A 20,962-nucleotide genomic window follows, 5' to 3' on the forward strand; every position below is an offset into this window, starting at 1 on the left:
ATTCAAAAACTTAGAGAAAATTAATTTACACAATTATGTTTTAATCTTTGTGTATATGGATACTTAAATATACTTATAATGAATTATCTATCTGCAAGTATATCAGAATAATATGCATATTTTTTTTAAAGAACAGGCATTTTAAAGTTTATATTGTCCAGGCTTTAAAAACATCCAATGAATAATTTAGGAAGACAGTTATGTTTTTATAGAAACATATTTTAGAATACAAAATGCATTAGAACATTCTCATTGCTTCAGAATTAAAAGTACTACAGGACCCAACAGTGTCTCAGTTCAAAATCAGTTATATTGTTTTGAGTGACTCTGTTCTCTTTGAAAAAATTGTATTCCTGTTTTCTTTCTCTTTGGGGGGAGGGGAATACACTGTGAGATTGTTTGGAGTATGTAGACATATTTCCCGAAAAGGCAAGGGTGCATGTATATGTAAATATAAAATTATTTTTAAGAACTGTAGTTATCTAAATGGAAACATAAAATTAAAAAAACAACCATGGATTTAAAAGGTTTACAGGAGACTATTTCTTCAACAAAGATGTTGAAGAAGAAAAGGATATTGAAGAAAAAAACTATGTTCACATTATCTATACAGAACAAAATGGATTCTATGAGCCATATAAATCATTCAAACATATCATTTACCAATTTTTTCTACTTTGGATTGGAATATTAAGATGGAGCTATTAATGAGGGTGTCACTCCAAATATTAGTCATCTTTGCTTCCAAGTCTTCAAGAGGAACAACTCATGCGTTAAACATAACTGTAAAATTAGACTACATCTATAGCCATGTACCTGAATGCTATACAGAATGAAAAAGTTCCATTAAATTAGTGGAAGATTACACTGCCTCTAAAAATTTGGGGATGGCTACAAAGGGTTAGAATCTTCCCAAATTGTGAGACCCCAGAAGGTAAATTTTATCTGAATTTGGGAGCCAAACAGAAGTGAAATTTTAAAAAGGATAAAAATGTGCCCAGTTTAACCTCAAGCAATGATTGCAATACAAATTATACTTCAAGAATAATGTGAGTTTATTCCAGCCCTACTCCTAAAAACTTTATGAGTTTGACTCATAAATACTAAATTTGGGCTTATTCCATGCTTAATGTGTTCGCTTACAAATGGATTTTTAAAAATCATCTCGTGATATACTGAAATAATTTTTTCAATGTTTCTGTCAGCACGCCACTTTATTAAATAGCCCAAGATACCAATATTGCCTTCTTTTATTCAAACATTATGTAAATCATTGTAGCAGTAAGTTAACAGTCAATTTCTTAGCAATGGGGACACTCAATATCAGCTCATTTCTGTTATGCCAGTGCATGGAAGTAATCTGTAGCCACTTCATTGATGTACATATGCAATGATAAATATATGTACTCTATGTATGATATAGCTTTACATACTTGGAAAGCAAGTAATGTTAATCTTACCTATACCAATTTCTGAAAACTTAAGTACAAAATTGCCAACTCATTGTAGAAGGAGAGCCAGGTTAGTCTACGGTAGCCAAACAGAATTTGGTAGCACCTTTTGAAACTAACAAATCTATTACAAACTTTTGTGAGCTACAGCTCACTTCATCGGATAATGGAGTAGCTTAATTGATAAAATTTTAAATGCATAGGGATGAAGCAGTCAGTAAAAAAGTAGGGAGAAGCAGGCTGCAACTCAGAAAAGTCTATGCCTTACAATAACATTTGTTAAGTCTTAAAAAGTGCTACTACACTCTGATTTTCTACCAAAGTCCATTGAAAGAACACTTTCTAATTTTATAGCCCTATGACAGACTGAGGTATACAAATTTAGAAAAACGTTGCAACACATGAAACTAGTTGCTTTGTAATAATAAGTAGTAGTACTTATTTACTATAGGTGAAATTACTGTATGGGATGTAATTTAAGGAAACCTGAGGCAAATTGCATGTCTGCTTCCTTAAAGAAAAGAGGAATTTGAGATTTTGGGGTTCTGGTTATTCATAAAAGGTATTTAAAAAAAAAGTTTTAAAAAAGCTAAAGTAGTTAAACACTAAAAATACAGTGCTTCAGAAATGATTTGAGAAGCATGCTGCTAATGCTGCACAGCTGTATTAAACATTAAAGCTGTGAAGTGGACAGACACCGACTGTAATTCACATAGCATGCAGAAACTGTGATAGGACAAGTAACTTGAATAGCATGCCAAACTAGGAAAAAGTCCAAGACCAGCAGCTGTGCATGGAAGAGGCTGCTCTTACACAGTAGATGCACTATCTACATCACCTGCTATCTGCTGTTAAAGTCACAGCAGGTGGCAGCACCAAGCTGATGTGGCTAATCTCAAAATTGCTGAACAGGGTTGGATCGGGTTGGTTTTTGGAAGGGAGATCACCAGGAAATTCCCAGGTTGGAGGCATAAGTTGAGCTCAGTTTGAATGAGCCTATTTAATATGCCAAAAAAGAAATGGTGTTTTATGTGACAGGTTATATGAGCGAGCTCTTGGCTTCCAGATTATTAATCAACCTATGCAATTGTGCCATAGAGAAGAAAGCTTTTCACAAACTTAATACTCCACAGCAGTCTGACTCACAACTCACATAACCAGCATAGTCAGATATACTATCACATTTAGAAAGCAGCAGGATGAGGAAAGCATGCTAATAAGCCTGGCTATTATAACGAAGTACTGTTTTTCTTAGTTTCTTTTGTAGTGTGTAGGCTATGCTAAACGGAAACATATCTACTCAAAATGTTATTTTGGACAAAAAATGAGAGTACATTAGCCTTATTCAATGTACTTACTTATAAACAAAATATAAACCAAAGATTTTGTTACTTCAGTTGTTTTTAACTTATTATGCAATACTGCTTATTTTAGCTAAAGAATTAAAAAAAAAAAACCATCCGCTTTCCACAGCAGGTTAATTAAACAAGTCCCAGGAATGTATTTAATTTTTTTTCATAATTTATTGCAAAACTTTAGATAGGATAGTGCATAACAGCTTTATTTCTGGGGCACAACAATATACAACCGATCTAATAGGACTACAGGCAATCTTTTTCAAAACACATCCAAGTCTTAAAAGTCATTCTCCAGCAAATTCAGCTATTCCTTTCTTTGCTACTGGACCTCTTTCTGCCTCGACTTCTTGAAAGAGAGGAACTTCTACTACGGCTACGTGTCATGCTCCTGTTGCGACTCCGTCCTCTCTTCTTTTTACTGTGTGACCATTGCCTTCCACGACTGCCTGATTTCTCAGAAAGATGACTTTTCTTATGCTTATGATGAGATTTTTTTCTTTCAGATTCTCCATTTCTTTTATTGTATGAACGATCTGGACTTTGACTGTTCCTTCTCCTTGATCTGCTGTAATGTTCTTCATAGTACCCCGATCTATTTCTCCTTTCAGAGTTTTTACCTGCCTCTTTAGCCCAGTCAGTGGAAATGTGAATATCTCTGTTGGCTTCCCAGAACTCATTATTCGGATTTTTGAATACATGAAGAAAATTACAATGCTTCCCTCTTGGACACTTCTGCCTTTCAAACAAACCTGAAAAGGGATTTTTTTTAATAGTTACTAAATTTGAAATCAAGATTAGGTTTCCATCCCAATACATCTTGTGACTTATTTTTGTCTGCAAAGTATCTAATTACAGGTATCTAAAAAAGTTCTATGTGCCTAGTTCACGATCCAGATAATCAGCTAGTGAACAGAAATATTTAGGCAAGACTGTTTTCAAAAACATTACCTTTTTCCAGAATATCCCATATATAATTCTGTATATGTATGAGAGATACTTCCTCCAGTGTATTCCATAATACAGCAGTAGCTAAACATGCTGCCTTTTGTCACATTAAGTTACCAGACCTACAGAAACTTGCCAATTTAGACAGAGAGACAGTGAAAGATCATGGCATGACCTCAGCAATCTGCTGGATGGAAAGCTAAGTCGCACAGAAGCAGAATTGAAAGTTGTATTTCATGATCTGAACACTTCTTACTCAGTTTAGAAATGTTGATTTTTAGGCAGAACCACTGCAAAACTATGGAAAAAAACCCCACATAGGCAGAAATGTAATCACCAAAAATTTCACTGACTTACCACAAATAGCTGTTTTCCACCTTGTTACTGGACAAAACTCACACTGCAGCTGCCGCCCTGCATACCACCGACCATTGAATAAAGTAAGAGCCTCCTGACATTCTTGCTCTCTTTAAAAATCAAATTGAGAATATATTGCTAGAATGTCAAGCAACTAGTGGCATTAAAACAAGGAATACTGCAAAACAAAAAACGCTTTGACATCTTTATGGGAAACCCTAGTCCTGTACAGGTAAAGTGGATGGGACCCGAATTATCTTAACCTTCTAATGTTTAACAGGAAGGCTCTGAATATGATTGAAACCCTTTGTGTGATAGAAATCCTGAAAAAGAATGATTCCTGTGGTTTTGTGAAGGATCTACTCCCATTCATGTAGCCCACTGCAGATCTTGTACAAAACAGGGCAGTGGTGTAGGAGATTAATGCTCGACAAGGACCACTGACCTACTGAAATACACCTCCCTCAGTCACAACCCAGTAGCCCTTTGCCTTAAAACTTTTTGTAGGATCTTCATTAAGTTTAACATCCAGAAAACTCTGTATTGTTAAATACTTACGACTGATATTGAACATAGACGTTTCCTCGAAGATGAGGTTCAAAGTTACAGCTCACCTATGTAAACGATAAAACTTCATTCAAGCAACATCTGGAAAAAATGTATCTACATAGCATTTCCCTTAATTTTGGAAATGCAGTTTCTTTGTGTTCATATTATGCACACTGAATTAGGAATTAGACCTATTTCAATCAGGGCTTAGTTCTCAATTGTCAGACGTAGGACTGCACAATAATACATGTTTACAAAGTACACTATACCATGCAAAGCATTAATTTAACTGTCCTATTCAAAGAAGTCCAAGCTGGTTGTGTGATTGCTTTTAGTTTATCTTACTAAGCAAACAACTGTTTTCATAGGTAGACAGGAGGCCTGTGAAATTCAAAACCACATCTCCACATCTACTTCACTGTTAACAGTGGCCTTTTGCTCCACTCTTCGGAGTTCAACAAGAGACATTTTGGTATTCAGCTAAATCTTCCTAACCTAAGATAAACTGGAACTCTAGCTTGCTGGGATAGAGTCAGAGTATAAATGTTCCTTATGAGACCAAATTACACCAACCTCACAATGAGAAAGAAAGGGATCAAAGAAGACTTTAAGGAAACTAACATGCTAGGGCTACAGGTGAAGGGCAGAAAGAGAGGGAGAAAAAGTGCTTCGTTGTGTGTTTTCCACCTATAAACTGATCACATGCTCATCATGAGATTTTTTTCTGCCCTTTGGCTTACGGGCACCACTTCATGTCAGGGATTTTGCTCAGCAAGAAAAAACACATAGATTCATCTACAGCCAACACAACAGCTTATTCTGCCTCCCTACTTCTTTCACACAAGACTGAGGGTCCTACATTTTTCACAATTTCTCAGTTTATAAATACATAATTATTAAGGCATGCAGGAAATAGCAATCACAGTAGCATATCATACCTTGAACTGAATAACCTTCCCCACATTTTTGAATTCAGGAAGTACATCTTCATAGAAATCTAGGAACTGCTGATAAATTTCCTCCTCGCTGTATTCCAGGCTTGCATCTGTGTCATAGTCATCTCTCTTACACTGCTCCATCCCAAAAGTAACAAACATTCCCCTGATAAGAAGTGTTTGACTAGAGCTTGGATAATTATGTTTCCGAGAACACCTATAATTAAAAAGAAAAGGACATTTCATTCTGAAACTACTAAAACTGTAATCATGTATTATATGTTTTACTAGGAACATTAAGCAGTTTTAGCAATATCTATCACTTACTTTAAAACAGTTCTTAGAGCAACTGACTTTTTAATTTTGGATTATTAAATACAAATCTATAGAATCCCACACATTGATTTAAGTAACCCACCAATTATTTGAAACCTCAATTTTCCCCCTAATTCCTATAGCATGCACAGAAGCCTCAAGAGACAAGTAGAATCTTTTTTCACTTGTAATAGGGAATGGAGATAAGAAATCAGTTTAGAAACTATTTTTCATTTATCTGAATTGCCACCTAGATTAGTTATCTATTTATTTTTCTTGTATTCTGCCCATTCTTCAAGAATGCGAGCTTGTGATGAGAGAGTGGCCAGTCAAAAGATGTAAATTTCAAATGTATTCATTTAAATAATATGATACTTTTCCTTTCACTGATATAGGATTTATTTTCATCTATAAAGAGTGTCCTACACTGCATTTGGGTATATGCACCTCACTACTAAAAATGTCACCTAATAATGAATGGGTCAATTCCTTTTAATTTATGCAATACTCTGGCTCTTGTCTTCAGTCAGAGGAGAGAAAGAATGAGAGCAGAGCTGGATAAGTTTCAGAACAAACATTCACAGGAATAATTTTCTGTTATAGTGTTCATGTGTGACACAAAGAAATAAAAGAAAGAACAGAATGTAGATGATTGTATCTGAAACTGGAAATACATTTTCTTTCACACTTAGAACCATTCAAGTATGGTGACTGGCCTGTATTTTCCTGAAGTGTGGCCTGAGGCTGAGGTCACCTGCCACACTCATGGCAGAGGTCTCAAACAGATGTTGCCACAGATTTTGCATGAGAATTAGTTTATTAGCCTAGGGACCTAGCACTGAAGCCTTTTCCTTAAAGTATCCAGAGAGAAAAAAATAAAGAAAATTAGAAACATTATAGATTATGATATTAAAAGGAATTTATTAAATAAAAAACTTTCCTGCAAAACAGAGCTACTTATTCACAATTTATCTGCTCTGGGAGCATTTTTCATTAAGCAAAACACTAAAACTTGAATTGGTTGTTGCTGTATAACAATATAAAACTCTTGAAACTAATCAACTGAAACTTGATCTGATTATACTTTTCAGGTGAGGCAACTATGGATGAAAATTATTTCCAATTCTGCCAATAAATAAAAAATGTTATTTGCAGTTCTCTTTAACAGGAAAAAAAAAAAATGTTTTGACTTCAAATTGGTATGAGTCACCCCTCATAAGGTTACTTTCAATGGTCAGCAGGTTAAAAACTGATTTCATAAATACAATGTGTCACAAAGAAAAAACAATTTCATGTTTACCAGTTATAATTAATTGGGAAGTATGGCGCTTTGGGGTTTTGAATCAAGTTTTAGATTTGAACACAAACTGAAGATTTAAGCTCTGAAAGGATCTGACTTTTATCTTCCTCAAATCACCTAACTGGGATCCAAACCTCTAATCACTTTCTCAGACAACTGTACTGAGCTTTAATAAATTTAATTTTTTTTAAAAAATGTTCTAGTTGTATATCATGAATATCCCTATTCCAACTGAGCCAATTCTTTCTCCTTCCTAATGTTTGAGGACTTCTTACGCAGTGGGAAAAAACTTTAAAAGTGTGATGGAAGGCATGAGCGGGGAGGATTCTGGAAGAGAGCTTCAAGGTTACAAGGAGGGGGAGTGACATTCCAAGCATCTCCTTGACCCCCAGCTAGACTGTGTGAAAGTAAGGAGGAAGAAACTGGCCTTTCCCTATAACTATGGTTATATTGCTCTCATTGGGGAATTAGAGTTAGTCTGGCGAGATTCTGTCTATTAGGTACAAGCTAATAAAGAAGCTGAGCTGATTTCTGGACACTCTCGTGTGATTCTTGTGCTGAACCTGACAAAAAGCTTGCTACATAATAGAAGTAAATCATGGCAACGTTCATATAAACTACACGGCAACAATAACTTATTCCCTATATTTCTGATTACAAAAGAATTTCACATACAGAATGGACCCTTTCTTGAGCAGAACTGTCCATTCAGTGACGTGCATGTCAACAAAATCACGGTCTCCCTAGTGCCTCCAGAAGTTAAAAGCTAATCTGGAAATGGCCACGAAAGGTGAGAGAAGAAATTAGACTCTTTTCCAGGTGAAGAAGCTTGCTGATTAACTATTAAAAACACTGCTATAGCTGTCATTCTATGCACCATCAAATGTAGTGTCAAAATGTTACTGTAATTGAAAATAGAACATTTTTCTAAAAATGGACATATAGCAAAGCAAGAATCACACAACCAATATTCCTGAAGAAAACAATGAAACACAGTATGTCACAGGCCAGGATGAATAAAAATGATTCCATGTGTGCCTAAATTAGAATAAAGTTGGCGAGCGTTCATCTCAAGAGGGAAGATGTTGCGCAGAAGGAATCTCATCCTTAGGATATAAGCCAACATGCTTAAATAATTACTTAACACTGTAGAAAAATCAATTTCTAGTTACTTCAACGATTCAATCGGAACTGAATTACCTATCTCCGAATCTGCAAGCTCCAGTTTTAATATAGAAAGGGCAATTGGCACGGTCCTTCTCGGTGCCGATATTCTCTGGGGGCTCAGGGTTATGCCAAGCAGTTCCATTTTCTAGCTGTTTTTTTTTTTTTTAAATATAGGAATAAGAGAAACCCAATAAAGTTAATAAATGCATTCTGATAATTAAATTAACCTAATTAATCAGATTGTATATAAAAACATCATTAAGAAATAGAGGGGGAATAAAATTTTATCACTGTAATTTCATTACAGTCAACTCAGTTTTAAATAACAGTAGTCTAATGGAGTGTTTCTTGATGTTGGCAACTTTAAGATGTGTGGACTTCAACTCCCAGAATTCTCCAGCCAGCCATGCTGACTGGGGAATTCTAGGAGTTGAAGTCCACACATCTTAAAGTTGCCAAGGTTGAGAAATACTGACCTAATGTTATATAAGATTCAAAGAGGCATAATTTCCTAATAAAAGGTGCATCACTTTGTGATGAATTTAATAACATCACTCATTTACATATGTCTTTAGATCAAAATAAAACTGCCCAAAATGTTCCCCTCCGAATTATGTAATATGTAATTAATTTTTTCTTGCTCCTTTCCCATTTATGCTGACATATTTAAAAGCTCCACTAAAAATATTTTCATGCGTTCACAAGCATTTCAACTACTATGTGCACTGTTCCAAATATATACATCTCTTATGATTTATGAAAGGTATGTTGTATTAAAATAACCACTAGGCAGCAATATGAAAACCTGATACAAAGCACAATTAAATTTGTATCACTGTTTCATTTTATATATCTCTAAAGCTGGACTGGGCAACCTGCATACAGTCCCCAGTGCCTTCTCCCAGTATCCAGAATTAAGCTGCTAAATTTCAGTAACAAAACATCATGAAAAAGAGGTATGACTTTCCACAAAAGGAAAGCTTTCGAGGTCTACTGTTAAAATTAGGTTAACACACCAAAACATAAAACAAAAAATAAAAACCCAATAACTCTATTATCTCACAAAAATGCACCACACAAATACTAGCCCCACCCATTTGATGTTATCACTGCATTTACAGTGGTCCTTTACCTACCCAAATTATTAATTAAAAACCATATCTTTCATTAGCCAAAAAGTTCCATGTCCCTGCTCTAAACATACCTGACTTTCAGCCTGGTCCAACATCTTCTGCACAGCCTCCTATAAATGGTGCAAATACAGAACTAGTAAAAACTTTGAATGCTGACATCTGATTTGTTTAGTTAAGATCAAAATGTTCAGTTTTAAGTATTGCTTTGTTTAGTTCAACTGAGAGAAGGCTTATATATTATTCTACAGTAGTATATTCATGCACACACACACACTCACACAATATACAAAGCATTTAAGTTATATTTTAAATAATTTCCTCCACATCAACTCCCTACCACTCCCCAATAATAGTATTCCCCTTGTCAACAATTAAAACAGACCAAAAAAAAAAGTCATAAATGAATATAGAAGATATTCCGACTGTTTAGTTTTGCAAGATGGTGTAAACACGGCAGTGTAATTCTGCAAGTGAGTTAAACACATTATAAATTCTTTGTAATGGGCATAGATCTTTTGAATTTATTTATTTATAAATCAAATTTATATGCCACCCATCTCATTATGTAAGTGATTCTAAGTGGTTCACAAATAAGAAGCATAAAAACAGTTTAAAAACAACAAAACAAAGTTAAAAGATAGAAAGAGCATCTTCAAGTACCAGCCACCCCCAGTGCAGGGAGCCCCCACTGGATCCCCAAGCTAGTTGGCAGAGCCAGGTCTTAATGCTCTTCTGGAAGGCCAGAATGGGGGGGCGCTAACCTCACTTCGGGGGGTAAGATATTCCACAGGGTGGGGGTGATGGCAGAAAAGGCTCTCCTAGACCCTGCCAGTCAAAATTCTCTAGCCAATGGGATCTGCAACATGCCCTTTCTGCTGGACCAGGTGGGACGGGTAACCCAATGTAATTTCGATGAGACAGGTTCCCCTTCTAACGTATATCATGGGGGACAAGTATCTTATAATTGTACCAGAAATTCTGCAATCAATTGTGTACTAGAAACACTGATTTAAGCATAACTTTCTCAATGGTATCTATAAGGTCAAATATGCTCAACTGCACTGATGCTGGCACTTCTAACTGAGCAAATAATAATGTCTTTAATGTCTGTATAGCAAAGCTCAGAATTCCAGAATAAAGTTGGGTACCAGTATACCAAAAATGGTTCAGCGTGTAAAAAAAAAAACCCTTTAAGGGTAATTAAGAATTAGTCAACAGCTTCTGATTTTCCACTGTATAACCGATGATACATCGGTTGCATGTGAGTTGCAACCGATGATACTCAAATGGTTATTCAAATTACACATGGTTCCTCAGTGATGATATTCATACTGAGTCCATTTCTTGTGCACATTAATATCTGGTTTATTTATTCCAGCTTGGTTTTTATATAATGTCAGTAGGTCTAACCTTTTAGGGCTTGTGCGCATTTTTGGAATATGTTGTGGGTGTTCATGCAAAATGACCACCTGGAAATGTTGCTAATTCACAAAATAGCTGTCATGGGGGACATAAGCTATTACAAAGGAAACTATCTACCACACCCTCCAGCACTTCTTACCTTTTGCGGTCACACTTTGAAACAGCACTAGGTGCAGCCACCCATCGCTTTTATTTTCTAAGAAAGCTTAGGGGACTTATTTGGGATCCAGGGCTTTTCTTGGAATTAAAATGATGCTGGAGGCTGATGTGTTGCTTTGTAGCATCACACTTCTCTCTCTTTTTAAAAAATTAAAATGCCTTTTCAAATGTAAAAACTAGGTGAAACAAAGACCCTGAGAGGCATCAAAGGAGATTTCCATGATGTATCCAGGTATCACACTGAGTCTTCTGATCTAGAACTTTTTCTTTCTGTCTTAACCTCCTTTGAAGCTCTCAGCTTCCGTTTTAGTTCCCAACCACAGTAACTAAAACCATAATTAGAAAGCATTTAGTCTACAATGTTTTTTATGTAATCTGCTTATAATCGATGCATACATACTACCTTTTTGACTTAGGAAACAGTGAATAAAATATCACCAGTATTTTTAAAAAATACATAAAACTTTCCTAGGCCACCCCATTTCACTAGTTTAAATTAATGCTTTCTAGTCTTTGTCAAAGTTTCTTGAATTATTTCTCTGACCCAAGCTCCTCTCTTTGTGTTTCAAACATCAATATAAAATGACAAATATCATCTTTTTGCCAAGGAAATGAGCAACTGACATATTAATTTTTACTTTCAAAGATCCTATAAAGTGTATTCTTTTACTGCAAGTAGAACAGTATGAGATTAGCCAAGTTAAGAGATTTGCTTGGGAGAATGGAGGGTTAAGACGCAGTCATAAAATTCAGAGGCAAACAAGATCATAATAATTTCCCTAGAAGCTGAACAAGATAATCAAATAATTAACCTATAAAAACTAAAGTCGTGTAATATGTTTTTCCCCCACTTAACAAGCTATAGAAAAAGATACGTCTTGATGAATAAATCAGGTAAAGATGACTGCAACATCTTTAAGTGAAAAAAATAGTTAAGGAATCGCAGCAGTATAATTCCATGTTAAGAACTTGAAACAAGACTGAACTTTATTTGCTACACCTTTAAATAAAGTTTACATAAGTCACATATAAGAATAATTTTATTGCATCTACATCCTCATAGCAAGAGGCCTATCTGCTTATTCTAGACCTATTGAACCAAAACCCATGGATTTTTTTCATCTGCCACTACAGGAATAGAGATGGTAGCTTGGTCACAACCACTGACCAAGAGTATGAGCTACTGCAAATTTGTGATTCTTCATTCTTTCTGTCTCGGAAAATTTATAATTGCCAGCTGTAGCAAGATGAGGCAAATATATAAAAAGGATACTAAATATCTGAGAAGTCTTAAGGGAAAAGTTGGGTCATTATTCTATTTTCTTTCCAATTTTACACAAAGAAAGATACGTAAGAACTGTAAAAACTGCTCAAAGATAGGCAGGACAATTAATTAAGCAATATAAGTAGCTATTTCCTGCCTTTCATTTTTAAGGCTGAAACAATATTTATAGTGCAAGCCAGTCCCTTTACACTTAGAAGTATTAGTTTAATAGCTTACATAATATGATTTAATTTAGAATTAGTAAGCCAGAGTCACTGAAAATACGCATGTGCATAAAACTGAAAACATGCTTTGTTTTGAACCCAAAAGAAACACACTGCATTCAGAAAGCTCTGCCAAACCATTCTGTAGAGCTGCAGTTTGGCTGAAACAAAGCTTAGAAGATTTTTGTTGGCCAAAACTACCCAAAACAAAACCCCAGGGAACCTGGAGAGATTTTATGGAATCGGCAGTGCACACTGCCCCCTTTTTCCCCCCAATGACCTATCCAACCACCAACATTACCTGTACTTTCCTGCTTCTACTTTTCAACAGCTGTCACTGCTGTGCCACAGAGCACATTCCACTGGCCCACCTGCCTCCCAATCGCCCTTTCCTGCTCTTCCCTCTCTCCTCTGGCTGCCACTACTGGCATCCTTGGCTTTTTCCCGCCCTTATCTCCCTTCAAAACACTACCACCCAGGAATTCCAACTCAAATCTCTGCTTAAAAATCTGGTACCTCACTGAAGTCACTTAGGACTCTGTTATTACATGAGTACTATGAGAGGATATGCATTGGATTTATCCTCCTAGAGCAGGAATCACCTCTCTTTCTCTCTTCATTTGTTGTTTTCGCTCTTCCTCCTCTTGTTCTTTCTTTTGCTGTTTTTGCCATTCTTCTTTTATTTTTTGCTAAAAAAAAAAAAGAACATAAACTATTTATTCATCTAGAAAATTCATTTCAAATTAATGTTTACAGATATTGTTGCATTGTATTTAATTTATTAAAGGTGATGATTGATTACTTATTTAATTAGGTGTCTGGTTTTTAATTGGTGAATCAATTCAAATTTATTTGCCTTTTTTCCACAAATTTCAATGTGAGTAAATTTTGTGAGTTGATTTCCTCACACAGCTAGAGAAAAACAACACAATAGCAAATCTGACAGTTGCAAAAATGAAGGCCCAATGGAGATAAGACAGTCCACCCAAATATGGGAGCGGAGCAATATATTATATGCAGCAGAAAGGATAACAAAATGAAGAGAATTTGAACCCTGTTTCAAGGGCTTAATCTTCAGCTATAGGAGTAGCTGATATTCTTTGATTCCAGATTCCTACTTTCTTCAGTAAATCTTAATTATCTGAAGTTCTTGGATTTCTTGTGAGCTGGCCTAAGTAGTTCACAGAAGTTGCTTAAATCAGGGTTCTTCCACCTTAGTGACTTGAAGATGTATGGACTTCAACTCCCAGAATTCCCCAGCCAGCATTCTGGGAGTTGAAGTCCACACATCTTCAAGTCGCCAAGGTCGAGGAACCCTGTTTAAATTAACTGTCAGGCTTCACCCCACAGGCAAGGATGAGCCACATAGGCCAGCACACAAGAAATCCAAGAGCTATAAATAAGTAGGATTTATAAGGGGTAAAAAAAGAAAAGGGAAGCCCTAACCAAAGACTTTCAGCAACTACAATGATGCAAGAAGCAGCCCTATATAGGAAAAAATGTCAAACACTCTTACATTTTGTTTTCCTTCCCACCCAGAGTAACAGAGTACTTGACCCCTGGTTGGTCTCCATTTCTTCTTTATTTTTCTATCTGTCAGATTTGCTATCATGCTATTTTTCTTTGATTGCATGGGAATTCTTACAATTTTTACAATACCCAGCAATATATTTTGCTTCATTTATTTAAGAGAAGAAAAGAAGAAGAAATATTGAAGAGAAAGCAGTGCAACAACAATAACAGAATAATACATTCAAGGGCTTCTCAGAAATATAACTATAGTTTTACAAAACAGCTTCAATAAAGAGTGACCATATTTCATTGTAATCAACCATACCTAATTTATGTCTATAAGCAACGTAAGTCACAAGTAACATCAGAATTGCTCCCTCTGTTGATTCATTTAGCAGCTCTTCCTTATATAATGCTGCATTTTCAACATTAGTTCATGGCCAAATGGAGTGTTGCTCTCTTTTTTTTGAAGTAAAGGCATCAATGATGTTTTATAACACAAACGTTAGCTCTAGAAGTCCATTTCACTGCTTCAAAGGATATACTATACCTCTTCTTCTTCTTGACGTTTTCTGGCTGCCTCTTCCCTTTCCTTCCTGATCTTGAAAGCTTCTTGAGCCTTTTCTTCTCTTAGCAACCACTCTTCATGAAGCCTTTGCCTTCAAATATAAACAGATTAACAGTGAATCAACGAACTAAATATTTTATTTCATTTTTAACAATTATATTTGCTATTCCTTCTTTAAATTAACTGTGGAAAATTAACATGTCAAGAACAGTGAGTTTGCAGTCCTATACATCCTGATCTGGGGGTAAATTCCACTGAACCCATGAGGCATATCTCCGAGTAGATGTGAATAAGTCTAAGAAGATGTGTGTGTGTGTGAGTGATACATTTGATACATAAAAAATTATATATAAAGCTAGACTGTCAGAAGACAGGTTCAGCAGCTTATACAGTAACAATTATAGAGTAATGAATTAAATGATAGGAAAAATAAGAGAATATTCTACATGTATTAAATTGTTTACACTTTGCTATTTATGTACTTCAGTCTTCCAAGGTATATGCCTAGAATGAATGTTAATGGATTTAATACTAAGTAAACATGCAGAAATTTGAGCTGCCTGTTATAGGTTAAATTTGTTTATTCACCTTTCAGCTTCAAGTTGTTGCTCTTCTTCATTCAGATCTTCTTCATAAGTTGGTTCATCTTTATTTGTGTTTTCTAAAAAGGAAAGAAATTAGGTACATAATTTTGATTGCTCATCTTTGGTTAGGAGGCATATCATTGCACTCCATCTAAATAACCTAAACAGACATCTGCAAACACAATAGATTTGAAATAATCATGCATTATATTTTCAAACTAGGCCAAGACAATGAAAGCAGTCATTGTAGTATTAGTCCATTTCAGTTATAGGAAGTCAGTTCTGCTTGAATGTTACAACAACTTAAAATTTCTGATAGTACAACCAATTATCAAGAAAGGTGGTAGGCTCCCCTATGTCTAGCAGAAGGTGGAGATTTATTTGCTGGAGATGCTTTAAATTAATTTACAACAATGTGCTCTATGAGGGATTAAAATGCAACAGCCAGATGGCTAGTTGGGGAACCTAACTACGGTAAAGTCACATTCACCTTAAGATTGCTATACTGGTTTTCAATAAGCTTACGGACCCAATTCAAAGTGCTGGCTATGATCTATAAAGTCCTGTATGGCATACTACTGGATTACATCAGGTACTGCCTTGCCAGGCATGATTCTACCTGCCTGCTCCTCACTGCTATCTACAGTGGATCTACTAAGTAAGAGGTGTATCAACCAGGCCTTCTCTGTAATAGTTCCCTAACCGTGCAATATACTGACCCCAGAGGTACACATAGCTTCTATCCTTTTCTTATTTCAGAAGGCCCTGAAAATAGCCTCTTCAATGGGCCTTTGACCATAGTAAGTAGTTGTGGAGAACCATCTAGTAACAGTGTTGTTTTAATGTGGATTACGGGTTCTAGGGTCCTTTTGTTGTACACTGCCCAGAGTCTGTAGTATGGAAATACTGTTAGTATAAATAAATAGGTCTTAAGTAGGGGATTGGTCTGAATAGCCTAAATGACCTAATTCAATTCTATGTTTTTGTGGTCAGTGATGCAACCTAGACTTCCAAACTTCACTGGAGGGCCAAGGACTTACCTAAACAATATAGTCACTTCATCAAAATGAAAGCAATGTAGATTAATATTTAATTTTATAACAGTATCTAAAAGTGTTATCAAAGGGAAAGTTACTGTTTTAGGGCATAGCTTTCCAGACAAATACTCTAGAGATATTCCAAATAGTCCTTTCCCCCAAGAAACACTTGAGGTTTCCTCAAGTCTGCTGACATTTCCATTTTGTCCATGGACTATCTTGCACATAAGAACTCAAACTTTTAATAATTAACCTGTTTTACTGTTTAATCAAATGCATATGATTACTAAGAAACTACCTACATAATTTTTTGTAATCTCTAAGGTATCTGCAATCCATCCATCCTTCCTTCCTTCCTTCCTTCCTTCCTTCCTTCCTTCCTTCCTTCCTTCCTTCCTTTCCTTCCTTCCTTCCTTCCTTCCTTCCTTCCTTCCTTCCTTCCTTCCTTCCTTCCTTCCTTCCTTCCTTCCTTCCTTCCTTCCTTCCTTCCTTCCTTCCTTCCTTCCTTTTCTAAATGGTGGAAAATGACAACTCTCTGATCACTAGAACACAGCTCACAATCAGAAATAAAAATCTGTATTTATTTATTTATTAAATTTGCCACTGCCCATCTCAATGAAACGGTTGAAACAGTTTACAACAAAGATAAAATTCATTAAAATGCAATATAAATAATTATTCATATCAGAATACATTTTCTTTTACCTGAATCTCTCAGTCTTGCTAGAGCTTGTCTCCTTTTCTTCCGCTTCTCTTTCTTCAAAAGTGCTCTGTATCTTTTGTGACTGAAGATTAAATAATTTGTTTTATTTTCGATAACTGATAATTGCTAAAGCAGGTCAAATACTAAGATTCTCAGATCTTAAATATACAGATTTAAACAGATTAGGTTGTAATTCTACATCTATTACTAGGAATTAATTCTATTGAACTCTGTGGAATTTCTGTGGATTCTGATGAATATCATCTCAGAAATAAAACTTGACTATTGTGGAGTTTACTTCTGGCAAATGCATTCCATTTTCAATTACTAAAATTGTCAAATATTAAAACACCCAACAAAAATAAAAGAATGTAGACGTATGATTTCAATCTAGAACTAATCTATTGTGGAACTATACAGAATACAACAAGTTAAAGTAGTAAGGGACAAGAATATAAGGCCTCTTCAATCAAGCTTAACACCTGGTGATTTCATAAACACATTCCATGTACATTTTCTTGACAACATCATCAAGCTAGTTTTCCATTACCTTCTTCTGGGAATAAAAAAAAGATTTGGGACAAATGCCACTTCTGTAATTCCAAATCAAACATACATACATACTACCATCTTTCCCCCATAAATGCTTAACTAATGTTCTCTATTAAAACATACATTTGCAGTTACATACTAGAACTGGGACCTCCACTAGGGCCCAGAGGGACTATACAGAATCTACTGGTACTTAGATAAGATTCTCTGAACTTGGGTTTTTTTGGGTTTTTTTTTTCCTAGTTTACAAAGCTGGCTGCCAGCTCCGGCACAAATTCTTTTTTTCAGATTCTTCTGGGAACAGAAGAATATAGTCTGCATATACCTGTGCTGTTTTTTTACTCAGCTGCCAGCACTGAAGGCCTGTCCTGAATTCGGATATAAATTGGGAGCAGGGGAAAAATGGGTGTAATCCCTTCCTCTTAGCTGCTATTTCAAACTAGATCTGACAGTTCACTTAGAATTTATATTAGGAAAGGGGGGGGGGCTTGAAACTAATATCATCTACTTCTGCAATGCAAAATTTACACAAAAAGGGCCTACTTAGATAAGACCATCTGATCATAGGGTGAGGTAGGAACATAAGAAATTTAGTCCTGCCACTAGGATCCTCATTCAGATCAAACCCTTCCTATTCATCCCCAGTATAAACTTGCATTCCAACAAGAGTCCCTATTCAATGATTGAGCTCTCCATTTTCAAGTGAAAACCGCAGGTATAGATTGCCCAATCAAGAATAGGACTGCAGAAAAAGCATCATATAGCTCTATATTGATCAGGCCGAAAATGTTTATGAGTAATTAAATCTAGAAATGACATCTGAGAAGAGGAGAAAGGTAGTAGCTAGGTCCACACATGTACATTCAAACAAGTAAACCATATTATGGCTTAGCCTTATGGCCTAGGTCACACAACCCACTAGGTTAATGGATGTTTTGCCAGAATGCACTTAACCCAGAGGAGTCTCAGCCAGACACAATGATGGAAAAATGATGATGTGCACATGGTAATGTCACAACCCTTCCATAACTTGCATCCCAACATTTCACACAAGTATGCAAGTTGTGGTGGTTTTGTTGTGCATGTTTTTTTCATCCTCCTCCATGAGATAGCAATAAATTACTAAGCTCTATATTAGTCTAGCCAGTTGTGGAGACCCAGAGTATTTCAGAGAAGTACCTCTCCTCCAGCTTGGGTTTTAATTAAGTACTTAGACTAGTACTTTTTTTTTTAGCTTAATAAATTTGCATTTTGGGGGGGAAAAGGGGGACTTGTGGCAACTGTAAATGTCTGACTGGACAGTATCCTACTGTAGCCATTGTGGGAACTGAGATGCAGCATTCTACAAAAATAGTCACTATACTGTCCCAAATTTTTAAGTCTGCTGCTCCTTCATATTTCTGTAGAGAATCATATTAGTACTGAATAATACAAATGCAGAGAGCTTACTATTAATTTCTAATCTATTACTCTCTGTCTCTAAGTGATGTCATAACCTATTTATCACACATACACCTCCTTTTCCTTACATTATTAAGACATCAGCCCGTTTTGCAGTTTTCCCCATGAAGGCTGCACGTTATCAAAGTTCAGGTTATCCAAACTATATTTATATTCTTTGGGAGCCACTTGCCGAATCTCTCACGAGATCTTTGACATTAGAGTTTGCTATCTGTCTCTTGCAAAATAACCCTCATTATTCTTACTCCGTTAACCGCCACCGAATTCAGGACTTCCAGCTCCTCAGTTTCCCGTTCAGAGAGGAAAGATTACTCCCACCACCCAAGTGCAACAAGTGAGAACCGGGAGCTCGGGCTGACAAACGCTACTTCTAGACACCACCTACAAAGCGCGCCAAGACACTCTCAATGTACCTACTGAACCAAGATACTCAAATAGCCCCTTCTTACCTCAGTTTCACCATCCCCTCAACTGGCGGCCGCACCGGGGATACGGACGCCGCCATGTTACGGTTTCCAGAATCATCACGTGACGAGAGACCGTCGGACGTGACGCAATTTCTCTTCCCCTAAGGGTGTTCCTTATGATTCTGGCGAGGTCCTGAACAAGGCGAGGCGAATGGAGGACTGGAGGAGGAGACTGGACCATAGAGATAGATATGCTAGACTTGTAGGCATCAGGTTCCTTACAGACGCTTACGCTCTAAATTCAAAAGGAGAGTGAGAGGAGTTTTCACTTTTCAGAACTCAGAATAACAGCACGAGCCTTTAGATAAAGAATTACAACTGAAGAAAGGGCCAACCTTTACCATTTATTTGGAGACCTCGAATTGCCCATAGAAATCAAGGGAGAAACCCCAGGGGCCCACTGGCACAAGAATTTTGCCGATAGTATTTTTAAACATACGTACTTTCCCTCTCCTGCTTTGCTTTCGGGTCTGCCCGGCACCGGCTGGCTGCCAGAAAAAGAAAAGGATTTGTAGTCTCTACAAAGAAGGAAGGAACGGAGCGCATTGAAGAAAAAAAACATTTTGTACATTTCAATGTACAAAACTCCCTGCTTGGCTGTAAATTTCATGTACTTGTGCATTCAAATGTAGTGGCAGATCGGGATGATTTTTCCATCTGGAGCACTTGGCTTTCAGACTCCATCCAAAGCAGGCCACCTCCACTGCAGATGCCAGACAGGGCAAAATATACATAGCATACGCATTTAGCTCTAAGCATAGATCCTCTGAAAGCAGTTGAGTGGTTCATGCGTGAAGCTGCATAGGTTGTCCGCAGCAAAGCGGAACGAAGTATGACAATCTCCGCTCTGCAGTGATGTCAGGGCACAGGCCCTTCTTTCATGTGCCTGCTTTGTGACACCACTGTGGGGCATGACTTACAGAATTACATACCTGCACGTGATCAGGTGCTGCAAAAGCATACTTTCTATGTTGCTTGATAACAAAATCAGGCCAGCCAGCTTAGCCGGCTTTCTTTTTTATGCCAGGAATTGCCAGTTACAAGCTGAGAATAAACCAACTGCAGCCTTCTGTTCCTGGCCTGTTTGTTGCTGGCAAGGAATAACAAAAGTGCTATTTATGGACTGATTGCCCCTCTCCGCCCGGATTTTAAAAAAAATAATTCTGGGAATCAAGTTATGTCAGTTGATTTTGCTGGCTATACCATGTGTACCCAGGCACCATGAGTACCCAGGGCTTGTAGAACAAAACCCATGGCTTTTAGAACAAAGATGCAAACATGCAAAGTTTCCTGTTTTTCAGGGTTTTTTTAATGTGGCTCTTTTTTTTTCTTTTGCATTATTTCATCCACAGTGCTCATTAGAGGTCACAGTTATTTTGTAAATACAGGCAGCAATGAGAAATGTGAAAGTGTATAAGTAAGCCTGAAGATCTTTGCTGGTGTATTAATTACAAAATCAGTAGGTAACAAACTATACAATGTTATAATGTTACCTAGTG

The 20,962-nt window shown here is 36.5% G+C and overlaps 1 protein-coding gene across 1 annotated transcript; it reads right to left on the reverse strand.

The window, feature by feature from the left end:
* Positions 1–5: 5 nt before the first annotated feature.
* ZRSR2 (zinc finger CCCH-type, RNA binding motif and serine/arginine rich 2) lies at positions 6–19,577 on the reverse strand. Its single transcript, XM_088144909.1, has 11 exons — positions 19,446–19,577; positions 16,986–17,065; positions 15,248–15,320; positions 14,642–14,750; positions 13,182–13,268; positions 9,582–9,620; positions 8,411–8,526; positions 5,599–5,812; positions 4,670–4,725; positions 4,112–4,221; positions 6–3,558 (listed from the first exon to the last, which is right to left on the reverse strand). Exons 1-11 carry the CDS (start codon positions 19,499–19,501, stop codon positions 3,110–3,112), a joined length of 1,389 nt encoding a protein of 462 aa, XP_088001035.1. The 5' UTR covers positions 19,502–19,577; the 3' UTR covers positions 6–3,109.
* Between the last annotated feature and the right edge of the window lie 1,385 nt (positions 19,578–20,962).

Source organism: Python bivittatus, unplaced genomic scaffold (assembly GCF_059951505.1).
Source record: "Python bivittatus isolate LINGU-HERP-01145 unplaced genomic scaffold, Pbiv_v1 ctg000350_np1212, whole genome shotgun sequence".
Taxonomy (NCBI): Eukaryota; Metazoa; Chordata; class Lepidosauria; order Squamata; family Pythonidae; genus Python; species Python bivittatus.

What these genes read in the sequence shown, in the direction of transcription:
- ZRSR2 (XM_088144909.1), bottom strand. Translation starts at nt 19,501, where the DNA reads ATGGCGGCGTCCGTATCCCCGGTGCGGCCGCCAGTTGAGGGGATGGTG. An exon ending in AGCAAGACTGAGAGATTCAG is followed by an intron (nt 15,321 to 16,985) that starts GTAAAAGAAAAT and finishes TTTCCTTTTTAG; the next exon opens with AAAACACAAATAAAGATGAA. An exon ending in AAATGAAGAGAGAAAGAGAG is followed by an intron (nt 9,621 to 13,181) that starts GTGATTCCTGCT and finishes CACCATTTATAG; the next exon opens with GAGGCTGTGCAGAAGATGTT.